The 21,808-nt window shown below is 35.5% G+C and overlaps 1 protein-coding gene across 2 annotated transcripts in view; it reads right to left on the bottom strand.

Annotated features, from left to right (window-relative positions):
• The window catches only part of LOC114152078 (protocadherin-15-like), a 283,395-nt gene that overhangs the window by 119,120 nt on the left and 142,467 nt on the right, over positions 1–21,808 (bottom strand). For both annotated transcript variants that reach the window (XM_028029788.1, XM_028029789.1), the window contains exons 11-13: positions 18,876–19,046; positions 7,492–7,600; positions 3,861–3,973 (exon numbers count right to left, since the gene is read on the bottom strand). In XM_028029788.1, the coding sequence (XP_027885589.1) occupies positions 3,861–3,973; positions 7,492–7,600; positions 18,876–19,046 (393 nt within the window). The remainder of the gene's footprint in view (positions 1–3,860; positions 3,974–7,491; positions 7,601–18,875; positions 19,047–21,808) is intronic.

Raw genomic sequence — 21,808 nt, 5'->3', positions numbered from 1 at the left:
AACTTTTTCCTCAGTCTGCCCATGAATATCCGACCCTATTACTGCAAAAACAAATCTGAAAATGCTGTATTTTTCTTTGGTCTCCTGATGCAATTTGCATCCCCTAGATAGATTAAAGCCAATCTAAAAAGGCTAACATCAACACAGCAGGAAAACAGGAGATCATCAAACCTTCTGTCTGAATTGGTATCTGTTTGAATCCTTTCAGTCAAAGCTGAAATATTTATAAGATGAGCACTATGGGTACTCTCTGTGATATTAGAAAGCATTTCAAACTTGAAATGTTTTCTCTGATGTTCAGATGGAAATTATATTTTCAGGGCCAATGTTGTTTTTTTTTTATATCAATCTGATGTGTTGGTGAAGGAAGTTGCAGTGCTTTTACTGGTATAGCAATTATGACTGAAGCAAAAATGCAAAGCAAGGTAATGTTAAGGAGTCATAAATTTGTGTGACAGAGTGGATATAAATATTGTTCACAGACTGGTTCAAATTAATGGCTTTGTGATGTAAACAGTTCATTATTTCAGAACTTGTTGCTGCTTTAAGTGGCATATTACCTATGCAACACAAATGAAAAACAAACTAAAAAGATAATGTAACACAATGACACCTTATAAAGTAAAAATAAATGTTTCAACTGTGACATTTTCGAGAAATGTTCGTCGCTCTAAATTTGAAAAATGAATGTGCATTAACTGGTCAAGGAGATACCCAAAAGCCTTAATGTAAAAAACACACATGCATGAAATGATGTTGGTGGGAGCATTAGGAAACTGGGATTTCAGTCAAAGTGGAGGAAATTATGAAATATCCCAAATACCAGCAAACACTGGCAGAAAACTATGAGATGAGACTTTTGCTAGAAAGCTGAAGATAAAAAGGAACTTATTCATCAAGCTTGACATTCCACAACTTATGTATCTTTATCTCTTTTTTACATCACAAAAATGGGCATTTTAGCAGAGATGTGAAAATAACATAATATACTCTGATCTCACCCCCGAGCAGAAAACTGCTTTTATGTTTTCTGTTTACAGTTATTCAGTGTGATTTTTAATCCTGCAAACTGTTCATAGTTACAATATAACACAATGTTATATCCTTTGTAATGACAACAACAGCAACAGTTTCAATCGATCATAATTACTTTGATGATTCTTAATGTAAAAATATAGATATTTCCATGACTAAACAAAGCTGGAAAGCTAGGTTTTATGTCATACTGTTAGCTAGCAGCACATTTTCTTAGCAGACTCCCCTTCTACTGTCAGAGTAAAAGTTTCTATAATTCTTTCTGCCAGAACAAAAATAAAAACAACCTCAGAACCTAGCTACCTATTTACTGCAATTTGCAACTTTCAAGAATTTATTTTTATTATTAAACTAGTTTAGCCCATTTTATTTGTAACTAGGAACAGATGGAGTGATTTAGAACAAATTGGTAAGCATCCTGTGCTGTTCAGCCTACACAAGATTACCATCCTGACTTTATTCAACAGAAGCACTTTCACGCCATCCTGGGTTCAATGGCCACCAGATAACTGTTATTTGATTAAAGACATTTAAACAAGCCTGGCTGATTTTTGCTCTACAGCTCTAATAATTGGCACAGCTAGACTATTTTCCAGTGCTTGAACTTCTGCACAGAGTCTTGTGGCTGTGCAAAGCTCCTCTAGAACTTCAGAAAGACATAACAAATATATATTTTTACAAATATTATATGTAGTGTCTGGATTAAAGACACTATTAAGTTGCCTTTAGCAGATAGAGTATTTATAGCCCCCTTTTTGTTTGTATTCTGCAATTTAGTAAATTGGATCAATTTATGAATTAAGCTGTTAATCCTTTCCAAGTGTATCCTTTGCCCTTGGTACCAACTAACATTTACTAATAGTAAATGCAATAACCATTTTAAGATTTGTGTTTTTTGGGAGTCATATTTATAGAGCGATGTATGTGGACTCTAGGAGGCAAAAACAAACATTTTCCATGTAAAATTGGAATCCTAATGCAAATCCCAGCAGGACTGTCATTTCCCTTTTTATTTTAAGGCCGCCATTAAACAAGACAACTTTTGCTAAAGGGACGGTATTGTATATTTTCCAAGCACATAGTGCCATTTCATAAAATAATAAGGTAATTGTGTTACCTTTGTTGTTATAAAAATTGCTGTTTATAACCCTGTGATGGATTGGTGAACTATCAGCTAGTTGTGAAAATATACACTCCTCAGTCAACTACTTGCACGTCTAAGAACAATACTCTTTAGAATGGAAGTTGTGAATGAAGGAAGAACATCATTTTCAAAATCAGTGACACAGTAATGTTAAAAGCTGTTTTAAAATCCCAGAACAGATTGAGACGTGTATGGAAAATATTAAGACTGCAATTATGTTTGAGCCCTAACATGCTGGAAGACTCCTGGAAGTTTTAAAGTTAAGGATAAATTTTCTTTCAGCGATACATATGGAAACTGCAGTTCATGTGGAACAGACTCGGTTCTCATTTTCTTGTGTTAAAATGTAAAACCAATTTTAATACTGATGAATACTCTTAATTAGACAGGTTAGCATTGTGTCTACTCCGAATATTAAAAAAATTTAATTAACTAATAAAGGGTTACTGACAGGTCAAGGCAGTACAAAATTTGGAGCATCTCTGTTATAGGAAGATAGGATATAGAAGGTTTCATATCAAATTATTAGCATTCCTGCTTACTTTGATCTATTTCATTAATTCTAAGATTTTTAAGCATATCACTGAGCATTACAAAACAATGTGTAATTTAATTTAAGAACACTGAAAAACAATTCAGTCATCCATAAAGTGAACAGGATGCATTTGACACTTGTTGAGTTTCAAATTCAAACTCCCTATTTGTCTCACTTGGAAGAAATCTGTCTAGTACAGAGATATTACACTGCACAGACACTTTGTACTCTTTCATAACACCACAAAGACAAGAAATACATTAATTAAGATACAGAAAAACTAACTTAAAAGAACCAGTAATTCACAAATAATATATTGGAACCCATGTAACACATGGTCTTCCAGCCTGTAAAGAACTAAACTGATTAATGAGAAATTAGTTATGAGGATATTTTGTGCTCTGTGTATTTTGTGCTCTGTATTCACTGATAACTTCAACCAGTAAAGGAAGTCATTTATTACTGTACAATTAATGCATACAGAGAAAAATTACGTATCTTCATCCTGAGTTTAGTAAGACATACTGAGACTGCAGAAGTCAATTAAGAAATACTAAATGTAATACAATTTTAAATGCCCTCTGCTAAGCGCATATTGAATTTTTTTTATTTCCTCAGCTTGAAATTATTTAGTAAGACTATAAAGAGGGTAAAAAGTAGGGATGTTTGAATTCCTTCTGGAACCACTTATTTTTTCTGTTCCTTTCTGACATTAGTTAGGGTGTTATCCCAACAGACTTTGTTTGAAATCTCATCTTTTATTCCAGCAAAAGAATATTACTGAATACAAACTTTATTTGAAGCTTTAACAGATGAGAAATCCATAAATATTTTGTGGTGTATTTCCATCACAGGCTCAGCAAACAAAAAAATTATAATCAAACTTGTCAAATCGGAATAAATTTGGTGATAAACATTCTGCAAATTAAAATGTTCATGCTAGTCTACTTCTTGTCAGACAAATAATCTAATGAGAAAATTATAGTATTAATATAAGCTGAGTAATAGTTGTTTCTTAAAAGGTTGAGCATATTTTGGGACTGAAAGGTATTAGAATATGAATGCTAAGGCCAAGGATGTTTGGTGTTTCTGGAAGGAAAAAGAAAACTTTAGAAAGGCATTCTATGGCATTGGTGTTTTTCTTACCTTGATAACCAGATCAAATCTGCGGTAGAGCTCCCTGTCAATGGGTTTAAGCAGCATGAGTTCTGCTGTGGTTCTGTTTAAGCTGAAATATTCTGTATAGGATGCTGGTTTGCCTGGGAAAAAAAGAGCAAACAAAAATTAGAACGTAGGAAAACATCAGTGAGCGAGAAAGGGAGAGGTGGAGAAAATATATGTATGTTTGGAGTGTCATGGGGGAAAGTGAAGGAAGGAGTGAGTGAGGGAGGGAGAGTGGCATGACTAATCCTCCCCGTTCTCTCATCTCGGCCTTCGATGGGAGGGGATGAGCCCGCATAGCTCACATTCATATATGACGCTTTGAATGCGGCATTGTTCTGTGGGGAAATCAAGTTCACATAAGAAGAGAACCAACACAGCCACATGTGCACAATTATATGCCTCCTGTGCATCTCTATGAATGTGTGTTACTTTGTTTTTTAGCACACATTGATTTGGGCGGAGGGGGTTCTAAGATGCATGCTGTTTTCCTTGCCTTAGTTACTGTTTTGGTAAAAGAAATGTAGAACAGAAATCTAATCCTAACCATTTCAGGTGAAGTCAAAGATTTATCGATTGTGTCATGTCCCGTGTTTTTCTGTGTATTTATTTCGAGTTTCTGTGTCTGAGTCTCCGTGTTGTCCTGTCTCCCCTTGATTGTTCCCAGGTGTTTCTCATCTCCTGATTACCCTCTGTGTATTTAACCCCACCTGTGTCCTTTGTTCCTCGTCGGGTCCTTGTCTTAGCTGTCTACGCGTCTGATGTTTCCGAGTCCATTCGTTAACCAGTTGCTACCGGCGTTGAGCCCTGGCGTTCGCTCAGCCGTGCTGCCTGTGTTTTGTGGACTATTTTTGGATTATTATTTATCATTAAACCACCTTCTATCATCGTACCTGGGTGTCAAGCGTCTGCCTCACCATCAACACCCACACTTCTTGACAGTTTGAGGCTTTTGGTAAAAGTAATATATTGCACTAATTAAAAATATTAAAATTATGTTGGCTTGGAGCTTTTGTACTTCAGCCTGAGTAAGTACATTCTCTACAGTAAGTATTTTAATTCTTGTATTTTTTTTGTCTTAAATCAATTAATTATATATTTACAACAAATATCCTGAGAAGATTCCATTGCAAGGTCTTCCAGAGCAGATAAGGCGGATTATCTAACAAAACTTATCAGCCTCCAAGTGTTTGTTCGCAAACTAAGCAGCAGATAAATTGTAATAAAGCAGATCTCAAAAGTGTAAACAGCCTGTTAAATAAACCAGCCTTGTGTGATCTAAAAAAATAGTTGATGAGAATTTATTGCAAAACCTTTTCCACTTTTTAAGTGACATTTTCACCATATGGTAAAATAAAAAAAAGAGCTAATTTCTTAGGAGATAAATGCAGGACATTAAGAGTTGCAAAAATGTGTACATTGTTAAACCAATACTTTGTTAAAACACCCCATGATTTAATTTAGGCATCCGTTTTTTTTATTGTAGAAGGTCAGCAGTATGACACATCTTAACTTAGCAGTATTTCCCCTCTATGCCATATCATATTTCTCCAAATCTGCCAGATTTTATATCACTTCAATATCTCTTCAAATGACTCCTACAGATTATTCATTGAATTAATTCTGAATGTTGCAGATCTGGGCTGATATTGCCCAGACAGATATTGATGTCTGAGCTGTTGCCTTCTTATGTGGGATCAGGATTAAGGTGAAAAATGCAACCTCTGGAGATGATTGTGTGAAAAAAGATTTTTCATAAAATAAAGAACATTATGGAAAACCCTGAGCATCCTCTTCAAGCAACTGTTGTACAACAACAGTGTGCTTTCAGATCTACAGTAACGCCGACCACTTCAGAAGATGAAACTTGGATGACATGGGATACAACATTTAATTCCCCTTTAGGATTAATAAAGTATTCTTGAATTGAACTGAATTGAACCTCTTCTTTAGAAAGTGATTTTTTTTTGTTGTTGTTTTTACATTAATATTTCAGTAAATTTAGGTTATGAGAATACCTTTAAACTTTCCATTTGTATTGCAGACCTCACTGTTTTCCCTTGAGATTTAAATATGACCTGGCACAGAGGCCCATCTAACCCATCCAGTTTTCAAAATAGGAATGAAAAGACAACTTGCCTTTCAAGCAATGCAGTTGCGTGATGATCTTGAAAGGTCAAAAAATGGCAACTGAAAAAACTTCTCTTAACATGAAAACATCAGCAGCTAATGAAAGAATCAAAGATCATCCTGTCACCATGAAGAGTGAGGAGGAGGCTGGGTAAGGTAAAAACAACAACAGCAAAACCCAAAGCTCACTGTATAACAATTTTTAAGGTAATTTTAAGGTTGTTGTTCACAGCTTTATTATGGAGCTGGAGGCAGTTCGTGTGGGTGGGTATTGTGGAGGGTGTAGTGCAAAACCATTTTTATATTTACAATAAGTCTACAGTCATAACAGTAACAGTGATATGGACAGTATTTAGAAATTATGTAAGGTTATCATACTTACATATTTCACTATGACTGACTCCTTGTTTTCATAATGATAAAAAATCATACATACTTTAAGTTTTCTCTTAAATTCAGCAAAGGAAGAAGTGAGACATGCAGCAAAAATCAATATGTACAGTCAACACACAAAATGGGTTTAATGGGATCTAAATGTTATGTAATATTACCATCAGGTTTATATAATATCTCAAGTGTTAGTTTTTCAGTCCAAAGAGCATTTTATTCTCACGCTTGAGTGTGTTGTGATGGAACTAAAGCAACTTTTAATTTAAATATTAGAGGTTTTGCAATTGACCAGAAAAATAAATGATCTTTTGAATTATAAATTGTCGGCATTACAAAGTAGAAGCTGATTTATTTTGACCTTTTTCAAAATCTGTTAGAAAGTCTGAGATTCTTCATATTGCAGTTACATGTATTTTCTAATCCTAACACATTAACCAAAACATTCTCTCTCTAGCCTTAACGTGAACTACTGTTTACCGTCTCAAGAAACTTGCAATTTATTTCCATTATACATACGCGTTGACTGTAACAGTTAAATGACTGTGCCAAAGACTCTATTTAAATTGATTAAAAATATATATCACATCAATTCCAAAGGAATATTAAATATTGTTGTTACTCATATCATTCAAGTATTTCAAAGAGTTGTGGATGATGATGCTGTGGGCAGGAAGGCTCTCTGGTGGCCAATTTGTAAGCACTGCTAATCCACCTCCTTTGCTTTGCCACACCTCTTGAAATCAAGAAACCCGGGAAGAGAGACAATGGAGTCAAAGATCTGATCATTCCCTGTTATTCTCCAGGGAATTTGGACAAAACACAAAGATAAAATTCAAAAGAATTGATTTCTTAATCAACAAATGTTCTTGTGCAACATTTGTTTTATATGAAATACATTTATATTCTACAATTTAGAATGTGTGTTCAAATGAAGCTAACAGTGCATTTTGGAATTAACTTGAAAGCAGGTATTAAACCTACTTTTCATTAAGCCAACAATTCTATTATGTTATTACACTTGCCTGTTGAAAGTACTGTAAACAAAAAAGAGAAACCCCTCGTGGAACAAATCTGAGCTCACAAAGGTTCAACCTACCAATAAGGACGGAGTACAGGATCCCAGGTCTGTCCGATGGAGGTTGAATGTTTCTGTCCTGGTCCACAGCTTGGATAGGTGGGGTCACATTGAGGGGATTTGTCTTATTCTGGTAATGAAACAAAGCAGAACATTAAGGTTTACAGATCTAGTGTTTACTACATCAATACATCAGCTACTACAGAGAAGGTAATTTGAAATTTAGAAAAAAATGTGTCTGCGTATTTATATAGAGCATAACCTATTTAGGTGATACAGGTGCAGGTTCAAGTAATGTAATGTAACATTGAAAATGTTATTTATAAGGGACGAAAATCGACCTCTACAGTACTTTGGTTGGCATGCATGCCCACAAGATGGGTTGAAGTAGCGAGCACCAAAAAAACCACTGTTTGCACACAATTCTTCTAAAACATTGTGAATGCTCATGCACATATTTTCCTGTTTTCATTTTATCATTTTGTTTCTTCAGTGAGATCTTAGTGCAGGACACATGCTGCTTTCATGACTAATCTTGTCACAAAGGTCTCACCAAATTTGCCCAATTTCCAAAAACTCTCCACAAAATTTTCCCTTTACTTTCAGTAATTTAGTCAGCTTGGGAGGAGTAGTAAGGGAAAAGGTTTTCACTGCAGAGCTTTGTGCAATGACAATTGAACTATTTTGCGCAATGATTTTATCCATGCACTCTGTGCAGGTTAGAACTATACACATGAAAATAATCAAATTCGTTTTTTACTGATTACTGCAAACTGATTGTAAAATATTTATTTTTTAAGAGATTTACTGAAAGTATTGAAAAATAATAACCGACATTTTCCTTTCACCTCACAATTACGGTACCTGCGTTGAGTTACCACATGTAATACCAATAAAGTACATGCAAGTTTTTGGTTGTAAAGGGACAAAATGAGAAAAAATAAAGAAGGATGTGTAATATTTCTGGAGCTATGGCCATCTAATTTGTTCAAAAGTACCTGGGAAATTTCTGCCCTGCAGCAACGTACAGCGTAATAGCTCTTCATTTCTCACAGATAAAAAGGAATCATAACAAAGTCAAAAAATCATTGCACACTTTAAAAATCAATATTTGCCACTTTTTCTACTTCTCTGTATGTATGTTTTCTTGATCTGCCCACAAGCTCCATCGGTGTCTGTTTGTGGTCAGGCTATAATTCTGATTTACACTGGTGCAATATGATACGGTAGGTAATGGGGACGACTCGATAAAAGAAATACATTTTTTACTAGGTAAGAACAACAATCCCTAAAAAGATCCAATATAAAGAAATTCCCACCAAGGCTCTTCAAATACAAGTGCATATACAGTTCTGTGAAGAAGTGTTTTTTTTCCCTAACACATTCCTTCTGTTTTGTCACACTCAAACGTTTCAGATCAAAAAACTTTTAAAACCAAAGGAGAGAAAAAAATGACAGTAAAAGCAAAAGCCATTTTTCTTCTGAAATCATACTGGCTCTGTGTGAAAAGTTCTTAACCATTGACCATCACCAGTTAAATAAAATATTTAACTAAACAATATAAACCACATTCTTTAGAGAATTTAGATCAATTCCACTGACCATGCCGTAGCCAGATTATTACCTAATCTCTAAAAGCTTAAATAGAAGCTTTCTGCTTACATAAAGTAGCCTAAAAATTAGATTAAACAATATTGTATCTAAAGAAATTCATCAACATATGAGAAGAATGATTCTCATGTCTGGAAAGGATTGACAAAGTTACTTCTAAGGCTTTGGGTTTCCTGTAAACACTGTGATTATCCATAAATGGCAAAAGCATGGCACAGTGGTTAATCTTCCTAAAAGTTGCCACTCTACCAGAATTACTTCAAAAGCGCTTTAATGTAGCCTAGTCAAAGCCCAAATTAAATTCAATTGAAATGCAGTGACCTATTTTATGATCCTAAACAACCAAATAATGCTTAAAATTCCTTTAATTGAGCTAAATAAAACTTTCTCCACAGTGATTTTAAAATCTTGCCTGGTTGCTTCCACGGATGGAAAATTGTTTTCCTTATTTGCTAACGATTTATACAATATTTAAAAATGCTGGATAATATGAAATATTCAAGTTTTACAATTAAAAAAACTGCAGAAATCTGTAATGGGGGATACACTTTTTTTCAGCAATGTACACTGTGCACAACAGCTCGATTCTACACTTCCTATCACACAATGCAGTGCGCCTGTCATGGAGCACTTAAAATCTAACAGCCATTACTGAGCATCTTCTGCTGCTGCCAGTCAGCGAGCAAGAACAGGCGAGAGGATCCAGCAAAGATGAACTCATGATGAGTAATGAACTCGAAAGAAAAAATAAAATGTATGCAAATATATTGAAGGGAGTATAATCCGCCAGGAGTTGAGGGTAAACAGGGTGCAGAGAGGCATGTAAATGTGGGGAAGAAGAAAGAGGGAATCTGGCAAAGATAGATCACTGACAACACAGGTGCTATCATTACAATTTATATTTCTGACAGCATTTTACACTCCTCCTCACAATGCATAAAGAAAGAAACTGACAGTCAACAAACGTAGAGCTACAAAGGCAAAAACGTCAGTCATCCCAAAGCTGCTTACGACTGCTTATTGACACTATTATGAGTTTAAAATAAACATTACTGGTCGTTTTAGAATTCACAACACGTTAAAGCCTCTTTAAGACATGATTTATCTAACATGGCATCTTTTTCACAAACGCAGAAATCAGAAATTTAATTTAATCATGAAATGTCTTGATTACTAAGCACACTGTAAATTTGTCCTCTCCTTCAAAAAGCTGAAAAAACAACAGAAACGAATCTGTTTTACACTTTGCATCTCCACTGAAAGCTGAACCTTTCTTTGTCAGGTGCCACTAAAAGCAAAACACTTTACTTTGAGTAGGACTGTGTTAAAAATAGGGCTTTTGACTGCTTTTGACAGCACTTTACTTCTAGGAAAAAAATAGTGTTGTTCTGTCAGGGAATCTTTACGCTGAACACAAAATGCACAGTAACAGTAGTTTTCATCACTTTATCATAATGTCTCATTTTGCATGTGGGTGTGCATCATAAAACAGTAGACCTTTACACCCTTAAAGCTGTTTCAAAGCCTTTTTATCAGATTTGCATTGCAGAATGAGCCTCAGATTCAAAGAGATATGCAAAATTACAAAAATTCAAAATGGAATCATTGCTAATACGTATATTTGAAGAGCTTTATTCAAGCAATTACTTAAACTTTGTCAGAACACTATTTGCAAAATTGCATGCTAACATTTTGTTTTCAAAATACATCATGTTGGACAGTGTGAAAATTAACATAGCTAGCAGGCAAACTGGTTGTACCCATGACACATTGTTTTGATTACAAAAATTGGTGCATGTACTATACACTGTTTGGAGGAAAAACAGTAGAATAATGTGTTACCAATGTGTTTTGGGAGGCTGCGGGTTAGTTAACCTCATAAGGAACTATCAAGTCTCCAACTGGAAAAAAATATGTTGTTTTTTGGTAGATGATTAACATATTGGTTCCACAATAAAAAGGAATGAACTATGTGAGTCAGGGTTGACTAAATAGGGCCCTCATCCAACAAGTTTACAAAAGACTCCATTCCCACGCACACATTTAGACAGTTGTTATGTTGAGCCTAGATATACAGAAGCTGCTACTTTAGGAGATATGAGAAGACTCATTAAACTGTGGATGTTCCTGGAGAAAAAGTGCAGCTTTGTTATCAGTAGTCAATGCAGCTGTATTGCTGAGTAAGTTAGATTACAAAGTTATTTATTGATCAAAGTTTTTGCTGTTTCTGCATTTTAAGACAACCAGAGATTTAGGTGTTAGTGTGAAACATTAAAAAGGTGCAGCTATGCATTTTTCAATATCTTAAATGTTATAGGTATATGAGGAAGTAGTTTGTGGGAGAAGCTCACAACCTTGCAAAAATGTTCACATCCACAGATCTTTTTCATGTTTTGTGTATTGAGATTTTAAAGTGACAGACCAACACAAAGTGTTGCATAATTGTGAATAGAAATAAAACAAACATGATTTTCAAAATGTACTAAAGTATAAACAAATATAACAGTGTTCTGTGTTTGTATTTGACCTTGTATTTGCTGTTACTGTGGCACCTTCTGCAATATCTATCTTGAGCCTAACATGTTGCCCACTGTTCTTTAGAAATTAAGTCAGTCTCGGTTGGATTTAGGTCTGGACTTTGACTGGGGCTTCTGTTGAAACTCTCCCAGGATTGTCATGTATTTAACCCAATTTATTTTCCAATCAGCTTCAACCAGATTCCCTGTTTATACTGAAGAAAAGAACTTGTACAAAGTGATGCTGTCACCAACATGTAGTGCAGTAAAAATGTTGTTCATGCTCTACATTGTGTTGACTTGCAACAAAATGAGGTGCAGTTGTGATTTGAAGGTTTTCACAGTTTTGAGCACAAATCATTTTCAGCTCTGCACATAGAGTCCAAAAAGATTAGCGCTACAGTGATCAACAACATGCACTGAGTGCATGTGTGTTTTTGCATATTTTACAAAAATATTTAAAAGAACACTTGACATATTAATCATTCTGTGAGGCTACAATAACATGTCAAGATTTTGATTGCTTACGTTCGAGATGTTTGAGATAAGGCTATTTTTACAACTTTCATGCTATTACGATACAGTCATGGGGCTTTTCTGCCAGAGACAGGGAAACAGAGAGCAGCAGGCGCTTGTGGCATCATACTGCAGCACAATACCATTCAATCACAGCCCGATATATCTGAAATCACAGGACAAAGAGATGAAAATGTAGATCCAAAGCAGGTAGAAACAGCAAGCTGGGAGGGTAATGCTGTAAAGCTCCAAACACGCTGCGATTCCAAAGCTTTCTGCCTGAGACATGCTGGCAGAATCAAGTAAGCAAACACTCGGAATCAGCAGGAAGACTAACAGCAACAGGTATTAGGCCGGCATGAATGACATTACCACTAAGCAGTACTGCTTTTTTTATTTATTTTTATTTTTTCATAAACAGTGGCGCCTGGGGGACAAGGGTGGCTGAACCTGCGAAAAGTCAGGAGATCAATAGAAGGAGGGAACAAACCCTTCTGGCTTTTAGTGGTCAGATAAGGTCTTCTGTCAGGAACCAAGTAATACCTCGCAGCATGAGTAGTGGGACAAAGATGAACCATCTTCCAATCCACATAATAGAATAACAGATGGCCATTTAGATGAGGCCGTACACTGCAGTAGTGCAGCAGTGTATAAGAAATAGCTTCAAACTGAAGTTAAAATGCAGTGCTGAAGTCTTTGCTCTGCTTTGTTCAATTTCAAACCAATCAATTGCTGGGATGATGTCATGACAAATTAAATAATTGGTCTTGGATTAGCTGTTTACAGTACCGATCAAACAAATGTTTGTTGTTTTTTTTTTTTACTTTCCTGACAGATTGCACTTTTCTGAGCTGCAAAGGCAGCAGTGTTTTGGAAGCGCATGCGCAACACCCACTGACAGTGGGCTCTTTGACACAAAGGGCCAACATCTTGTTGTGTATATGAGTGCGCGTGTATGGCTGTGATAGGGAAAGACACAGAGAGCATACTGCAGTTATCTTAGCTCAGAGGCTCTGAGGTTGTCACTTCTTATCAGCCTGATTGGTACTCAAAGTTTCACAGTTCCTTGACTCTCCCTCCTCTCATTACTTTCCTCACTTTACCGCTCCTATCTTTCTTTTACTATGGGAAATAGTGGGCACCCTGTCTCTGTGTTCCTGTGACCTAAATAATATACTTTTCTGATTCATTGGGCTCTCCGTTTGCTCAGTAAAAGGTGCCAGCTAAATGACTTTGAAGAGAAACAGTTCTAATAGCAACAAAAGACACAAAAAAGGCAAGGCTTGGATTGGAAAACATGGTTTAGAACATTTAGGTTCTAGCCAAAAATGCAAGATGAGCATTCTGAGTGAGCTGCAAATATTCACAGCCTTGGTGCTGATTTAACAGCTATTTGTTGTGTATCTTAAAAATGGCTATTATGGAAAAGTGCCCAGAAGAAAAGGATTGTGGGAGTCTGGCTGAAAACTTCCACAAGCCTTTTAAGAGACAAAGCAAAGATGTAGAAGCAAATGTTGAGGTGGATATAACTTTTCAGCGTTTAAGCAAATTCAGGATTCAGGTACAAATGTAATGTTTGTCATATCACAATGACTTGGGGAAAAAAAGTATTGGAGAGTTTGAATGTTTTTGTGAATCTTATGAAACATACTTGTTTCTTTTTGATAGATAAAAAATACAAATTTTACATTTATATTACAAACTTCTGCACAGGACTGGGGAGTTTTCTAAATCTGATCATGTGGTTTGGTGCTTAAATCAATGAACATTTGAAACATTTAAAATTAGAGATGAATCAAAGAGACTTTCTCCAGACTTTGACTTTGTCCAGACTTTGCCTGTCCTTAGGTCTGACCTGTCAATTCAGTTGGAGATTTTTCTTTACCTTACAGACTAAAAACATAACAGAAATGACACAGGTTTCTTGACTACATAGTAGCAGTTTTGAATCCAACAGAAAAACTAAGAAATATGATGTTACTGCCATTTATACTTTGAAACACATTTGTAAGATTTATTTTAGAATAAATTAAGAAAAGTGTGATAAAGCGCCTGCTGTTGGATGACATAGAGACTGAATATATCAGAATTATATTTTAGAACAAGAAAAATATTTAAACTCTACAGTTTTTACCAGGCAAGCAATGGAAAATATGTTAATTTTAGTCATTGGTTCTTCTTGAATTAAACTATGTCCATATCTAGGAAATGTCAATTTGTTCAAACAAAAACTAAGTAGAAACTAAAGTCGTTTGTTTTTTTGTAAACAGTTGATAATGATAAAGCACATTGCTAGTTTTGAGACCATGAACACACACAAAAATATGTTTTCTGCTTTTAAACATTTAATGCTAGTTAAATTAATTTCTGAGATACATCAAAGTTTCAAATCATCATTAAGTTTACATTTTGCAGAAACGTAATGTCTGGCCATGTAAATATTTGACAGAGTGAAGAGTGTTTAATTTTATTAACAAGCCAAAAGAAAATGATGATTTTCTACAGCAGACACGAAAGGATAATTTAATCATAAGGGGCCAGTATGATATAGATATTTTCTGATAGATAATTTAAAGTATAAAAGAACCGACTAGAGCAAAATAAGAAGTTTCTTGTTTTACTTTCAGTCTCTTTGGCAACCATAAAACACACATGAGGGTTAAGTAAAGATTTTAGCTGTTAGCAGAAAAAATAAAAGTAGAGTTTGCTGACCCATAACTCATTCAGTGGTAAAGTAAGACATTGACTTTTCTTAGTGTTGCTATCAAGCAAAAGTAATATGGTTGCAGCCTCTTTATTGGTGGGTATTATTGGATCTCAAAAGTGTACACAACTGTGCTGTGTACATATGAGACACATAAAGAACCTGATAAATTATTCAGACTTTTTCCACCAAAAGTAAAGTATATTCTGAACAATTCAACAGAAGAGCAATCATGTTTGTTGGAGAAAATATCCTGGCTGCATACGTTTGCACATCTTTATGTATATAAAACATTTTGGGTCACTACTGTATTTGGGGTTATTTAAACTGTAACCCACCACAGTCTTAGATAGAGAGACATATTTGCTGCTTAGTTTTTATGTGATGGCTTACAACTTTGATTTTATCCCTTTTTGACCTCTAACATCTTCAAATTGGTCTATGTTTGTGCATGTTTACTTCTTGATCGCTAGTGTTAAATGACTTGATGTAGGAATATGACTGGCTGAGTTAATATACTGATCAACAACAACACCACAAAAAAAAAGCATGGAAGTAGTTCTCCAGTATGTCTTGGAGCGATATTACGCATGTGTGTGTGTGGATGTGTGGCAAAGATCTTGCCAAAAATAAAGAGATGATGTGGACAACCTTCAGTTAGGCCTCCCTTCTTAGTGGCTCGACACAATTTTGTTCCTGTGTGTAGGTGGAATGGGGTGTTAAGGCATGAGTGCACTGCTGGCTCACCACAATCATGCTTGTGTAGGCGTGGGTGAGTGTGTGTAGTAAGGGATGAATGCTCTGCTGACTTGTCAGAGTTGAGGATTTTTCCCTGCAGCAACTTTGTTTCATTTATAAAGTGGTACTGCTAGTTGCTCTGGATAACAGCATCAGCTAAATGTCAGAGACAGAGATACAAAAGCACTGCACACATAGCTGTGTAAGCATAAATAAAAAACACAGAGTGCCAGACTCAGTCTTGTAACACTTGTTATTACACAAGGGACTTACGCTGCCATCTGTTAGAAATCACAGAGATACATTTTGGCAGTTTGTCCAAAAAAATGTTTCTCGAAATCTTTTCTCCTATGTAGGGGTGTAACGAGATTTCGTGCCACAAAATATCATGATATTAAATTTTTACAAGATTGGTGGTGTAGTGGAAGTGAGACTCAAGAAGCACTATCATGTTCCAGTGTGCATTACTTTCAATAAATTAGCCTTGAAGGTGTGGAGTGAAAGATGAAACAATGTTGAACCTTTCAGAGCAGGTGGCTAAGGATGCTGAAGTAGGCATCCCATTTTTGCCTTTCAAATGGTATTTAGCTCAGTTCTCGGTATTGTGAGGTTTTGTTTTGATTAGTTCAATAACCTTGGAGGATTTTTTTGAGAACATATCCCTTTCTGGTCATTCAAGGATTGAACATACTTTCCCAGAACCATCTTCAAGGCCTCCTGGTCCGACGCTACAACTTCTGCCCATTCTTAATTCATACAAAACCTCAAATGTGGCAGGAAGTTCTAGGCTTTAAAAGCCAGATACTTTAATGCCACATCTGAACAATTAGAACACAGGACATGTTTTATGTGTGAAGCAGTGCTTTAATTAACACGTTAAATCCCTTCTCTGATCAGCTGTTCATGTAAATGATTTTTTTTTTTAAACTTTTTTAATAATATCTGGGGCCTTATTTATAAAACGTGCATAAACACAAAAAATGTGAGGCGCCATATTTTACGCACAAGTCGACATGTACAAAAATGAACGTGGCATGAAAGTTGTGCAAACTTTTAACTTCCGTGAAAATGTATGCCAGCTGCACTCTATTTTCCGCAAATTGGAATGTATAAAAGAAAGATGTGCAGGTATGTACATACGTACGGCTTTATACATCCAAATTGTTTTGTGCGCCGAACTTTTCTAAATTTGTCCGTACGCCACGTTTTAGTGTGAAAACTGCGCACTCTTTTATACATGAGGCTTCTGGTTTCTTGTCTGCAGAACACCCACCATCTTAGAATCTACAAAGAAACTGTGTTCAGGAAAGTAACATATTAATCCAGTAGACGTCATATTGAGGCAGTATCCTGACCGTAATCCAAAAGATTAATTTCCAACCTAATATCCCGGTCTGCTGGAGAAACAACTGCTACCTCCTCTCATTGCTCAGAACAAATCAGGCATGTCATAAGAACTGCAGGTCAAAACTCCTTTGACAGAGAGAAAAGGATAAAAAGCTGGACTGCTGTCCTGTTTGTTGCTGGGACCCAGAAAGCAAGTGATCTTTCCATGTACATGAGGAAGGAGGATTCTGGGTTACTTTCCTGATCTGGATTTGAACGAGCATGAATGTCAAAGAAAAAACTTCCAACCTGTCTTTGTTAACACAAAAACCTAAATAATAGGTGCAACTCTGCTGATAAAAATGTTCGCAAAAGTCTAATGAAGGCTGATAAAACATCCATTGAACATTCAGATTGATGAACTTTCCTTTATTGTTTCATCAGCAGTGGATCCTTCTCCATCATTAACTTTATGTTTATTTCTGTTGTTTATTCCTCATTGTTCAAGTAAACAAGTACATGCATTAGTGAGGTTATTGATAAATAATGGCTATGGATGATGGAAAATACAAAACATCATAGCACTGAGAAGCAACATGAACCTCTGGTCTGTTACACATGTACAATTGATTGTTCCATGCAAAGATAAATGATTTATTGCAGATTGATGAATGAATTGCCAAACTGATAATTAGACAGTAAAAATATTTGATTGTGAGATCAATTTATGCTAAGTGACAACAGCTGCTACAATGTTTTTGCTCAGAATCCCAGGCCATGTTGATTTTTTAATTTAAGCATAAGTAAAAATTAATAATACTACATGTCTGGAGAAATAATGTAGCTAAGGTGTTAGTGTATGAGCTGTGAAGCCTTAAGTCTATTTGTCAAAAAAAAAAACAAGACAATTCTTAATATTTTTTAAAGAATTTTTTAAAAACTTGCGTCATCAGAAAAAGGGATGCATTACTCCTCACCTGTCAAGTATAAAGCTGCAATATCTGTAATAATTGTAAGCCGGAGGTTTCATACTGAAAGGAGACTTCACCCAAATGCACTAACAAATTCTGTTTTTATGAATAATAATTATTATAATTTTTATGTGGCTACAAAAGAGGGCCTCACATACTGCTACTTTCAACTGAAAAAAAAAATAAAACTGCTACATTTTGCTGGAAAAGAGGTCCGTTTAATTCAAGTCTAAATGGAAAACACATTTTCTCATTATGCTGCTGCCAATAGTGGTATTATACTTCACTTAAATGTCAAAGTGAGTAAACAAAGGTTTTACACTTTACTCTTCCTGACAGACTTAAAGCAAATGTTTGAGCTGGATTAAGCCCACAGAGATTTCAAAAGCAGATATCAGAGGTGATAGTGTCTGGATTATAGAAATAGAGCTGGATAACTTTACACTCAATTTGTAGTTAATTACCTCGATCTGGGGATAGTAGAAAATGAAATGTTTCTGTCTTATTGGCCCCCAACACCATGACACCCTAAAAAATGTTATTCTAAAATCATTTCAAAAGACAAATTACATAATACGATGATATAACATTTAAATCTAGCATCGTACCCCTGTAAATCTGAAAGATAATCCTTCAGGTAACTTGACAAATGTAATGTAAGATTTAAATGAAAAAAAAAGACTTTTACTCAATTTTTGTCTTTTTTTTAACAGGATGAGCACATTTTAAAGACATTTAATTTAAGCTGATAATCAGGCAACTCCAGTCACATGCTCAGTAAATGTGTGCACCATATTATTATTATAGAGAGGCCCAGCGATACTGTGAATAAAATCAATAGGCATGACTTCAAAAGTTGCCTATTAATATTCAATAACTAGAAGAAGTGCAAACAAGCCTGTTAAATGCAACTCAAAAATATTGTCCAGTGAACGCAGTGGGCACGGCAGCAGTGACCCTGGTTACACGCTGTCCACACCAAACAGCAAAATTCAGTGAATAATGTATGTGCATAACACTTACAGGCTCTGTCAGCTCCAGAACACTGGCCAAATACGTGATAGGACTACAGTCACGAGTGTTTCCCACAAGTGTACAAGGTAGGAACATGGGACCCAAGTCATCTCCATCCAGCACATCCACGGTCAGTGTGGTGGTGGCAGTTCGACGGTCACTTGGTGAAGGTGCCCGGTCCTGCATAGAAATGAGACAGTTTATGAAATCTGAAGCAAATTTTATGGAATAGTAGCAACCAGGACTAAGAAACACTCAAGCAGCAGGTTAAATGATTTAGATAAAGAATAACCCAATCAAATTAAGGGCAAAGCACAGCAGCTGCATTAAACTGGGGTCAGAGAGCAGCACCCTATTAATAATATATCAAACAACAAGAACTGGCAGAGTCTGATCAGCGGCTTACGCTCCAAGACAAACTATCTATCAAACTTATTCTACTCAGGAGGTTCAACACTTCTAACAAAAACATCCAAGGCCAGCATCCAGAAATCTATTCGATCTCTCTGACGTGTCTCTGTGCATTAAATGCATAAGCTGACGTGCATTAAGTGGAAAAAGCATTCCTCTTCAAAAGATAAGCAATGTGGAATTCAAATTTATTTTGCCCTAGTACTGTATACTAATGTTACCACCCTTTTAATAGTCACATCCCATTGAATAGGAAATCAGAAATATTTTGTTTATAAATAAAGGACCAGATTTTGGCTAAATTCCAATTTTTATTTCATGCACCGTGTAAAATGTTTATTACAACCAGCCACTGTGAAAACAACAACAACAACAATGACACAGCTAAAATTCAACAAAATCTCACATTTCTTCTAATAAAATTGTAAGTTGCACACCCTGATGTTATTTTTTTTATTATAACATATTTGCTGGAAAAGACCGAAATTTAAATCCAATTTTCAGGGATCTAAAAATATTAAATCAATTTAATACTTTAATTATTTTAAAACACAGCTTAATTTTTTTTCAGACATACCAAACCCCTGAGGAGCTTTTTCCTGCTTGCAACTATCATGTTTCCTACACCAAGAACAGAACTGAAAACAGTTTTCAGTTGATTAATTAATTATATTTCCAATATGCTTGTCTTGATCCAGAAAAACCATCTTACTCTAAAGGTTTGGTTTGTCAAGGAACTGAAAGAAAAACAAGAAAACATGGCAGTACATCACATATTCAATAAAAATAGGATTGTACAAAGGTGTGAAAAATGTGCGACTGCTACACCAAAAATAAAGAATGAATCTTCTCTCACTGTATTAGTTTTTCTTCAGAGGTGACCTTAAGGAGACTTTAGGCTAAAATAGGAGGATTTTTGTGAGGTCCTCATGAAATATGCAGCCAGTTTGGAAGGAATACAAGGTCGTTGTCAAGAAACACAAACCTCATCGTCTTTCTACTGAATCCATGTTCCACAACAACTTGCAATGTGCTTTTATAGTAATAATGAGGAAACGTATGCGAAACTTGTACTACACCACACCATCTCGAATAAGACAAAGACTTAACTTGAATCTTGGCAACTTGGTCAAAGTTTGGAGGTAAAACATGCTTTGTGTATTGCACATCAACACATACAAATTGACCTTTAGAAACAAGCTCCTGTTATCAGAGCTTCCTAAAATTCCCTTGATAGAGCTTTTGGATCAATTAACAACTACCACTTCTACGTAGGTGGAGTACCCAAATCCTTAACATGACCTTTACAAGTGTACTCTTAAGAGGCCGACACAAGATCTTTCTGTAATTGCTTATAAGAATATAAATTATCTCATTTTGCCAACAGTTCAGAAAGCTTCAAATTAATCCATGATTAGTGCTACCTTTAAAATAGTCAATATTGTCTCAAACTTTGAAGATGTTTATGGTTTATTTATTTTATTGAGTAAAATGGTGACTGTTTAATGCAGTATGGCCCAGGTTGGCCCTACTCGCTGATTCTGTGTCTTACAGAACTCATCGAAATGTTTAGAGATTGGGATATTTTCTTTGAGCTTCCTTGTTTTGCTGTACTCCTTGACCTTCCTGAGGTTTTTTGTTCTCCAATTTTCTCTAGAAAACCTTTGACACCTTCATAAAAGATCTGGATTTATACTGAGATACGATTGTACGTATAAGTGCACTATTTAAATTGTCTTTATTTCTTCACATCTAGGTGCCCCTTTGTGGTGATTGATCATCTTCAAGTCAGTCTAAAATCCCAATAAAATACAGAGATATTTATCATTGTACTGTGACAAAACATCAAGAAGGTTCAGGGCTCTCATTAACTCTGCAAAGTGCTGTATAACATTAGGTGGATGAAATCACAATGTCTTCAGTATAATGTCGAAGTAATATGGAAAGATAAGATTGCCAGTCATCAACACGATAAGTCTAATTATAGACTGGTTCTATCAGTGTTCAGCTGAAAAGGTCAGCCTTGTTTAATGGGTTTTGCCTAGCTTCATGCAGTCTCCATGGCCTGCTAAGAATCTATAATCCACCAATTTTCAGCTTCTCTAGACACTCCTAATATCCTCTTCAGATAAACACTGAATGTGTCAGCCTTTCCAGAAGTCAGAAACACATTAATCTTTCAGTGTACTGTTGACTTTTAATAATGCTTTTGTGGTAACTGGGATCTGGGACATGAATACATGGAGTAACTCTGAGAAGTCTTTTATGAGCATGGTTCTCAGATTACAACAAAACCCTAACTGCAGCTGATGAGAATCATTTCAGCCATGGTTCAGCTTAGATCACTTTAACTTCTATAGACAATGTGCTTACTGGTCTGACAAAATAAATATATTATAGTGAGCTAATTAATAAAACATAAGAGTGCAGGGAAATAAAAGGCAAACAATTAGATTGGCAAATACATTAGTGATAATTAGGGATGCTCTTGCAGATTCCCTCAGGCTGACTAACCACTACAAAGGCTGTGG

This window comes from Xiphophorus couchianus, chromosome 10 (genome assembly GCF_001444195.1).
Source record: "Xiphophorus couchianus chromosome 10, X_couchianus-1.0, whole genome shotgun sequence".
In the NCBI taxonomy this organism is placed as follows: Eukaryota; Metazoa; Chordata; class Actinopteri; order Cyprinodontiformes; family Poeciliidae; genus Xiphophorus; species Xiphophorus couchianus.
Note: the sequence above shows the minus strand (reverse complement) of the source record. Positions and strands in the feature narration are given on the sequence as shown.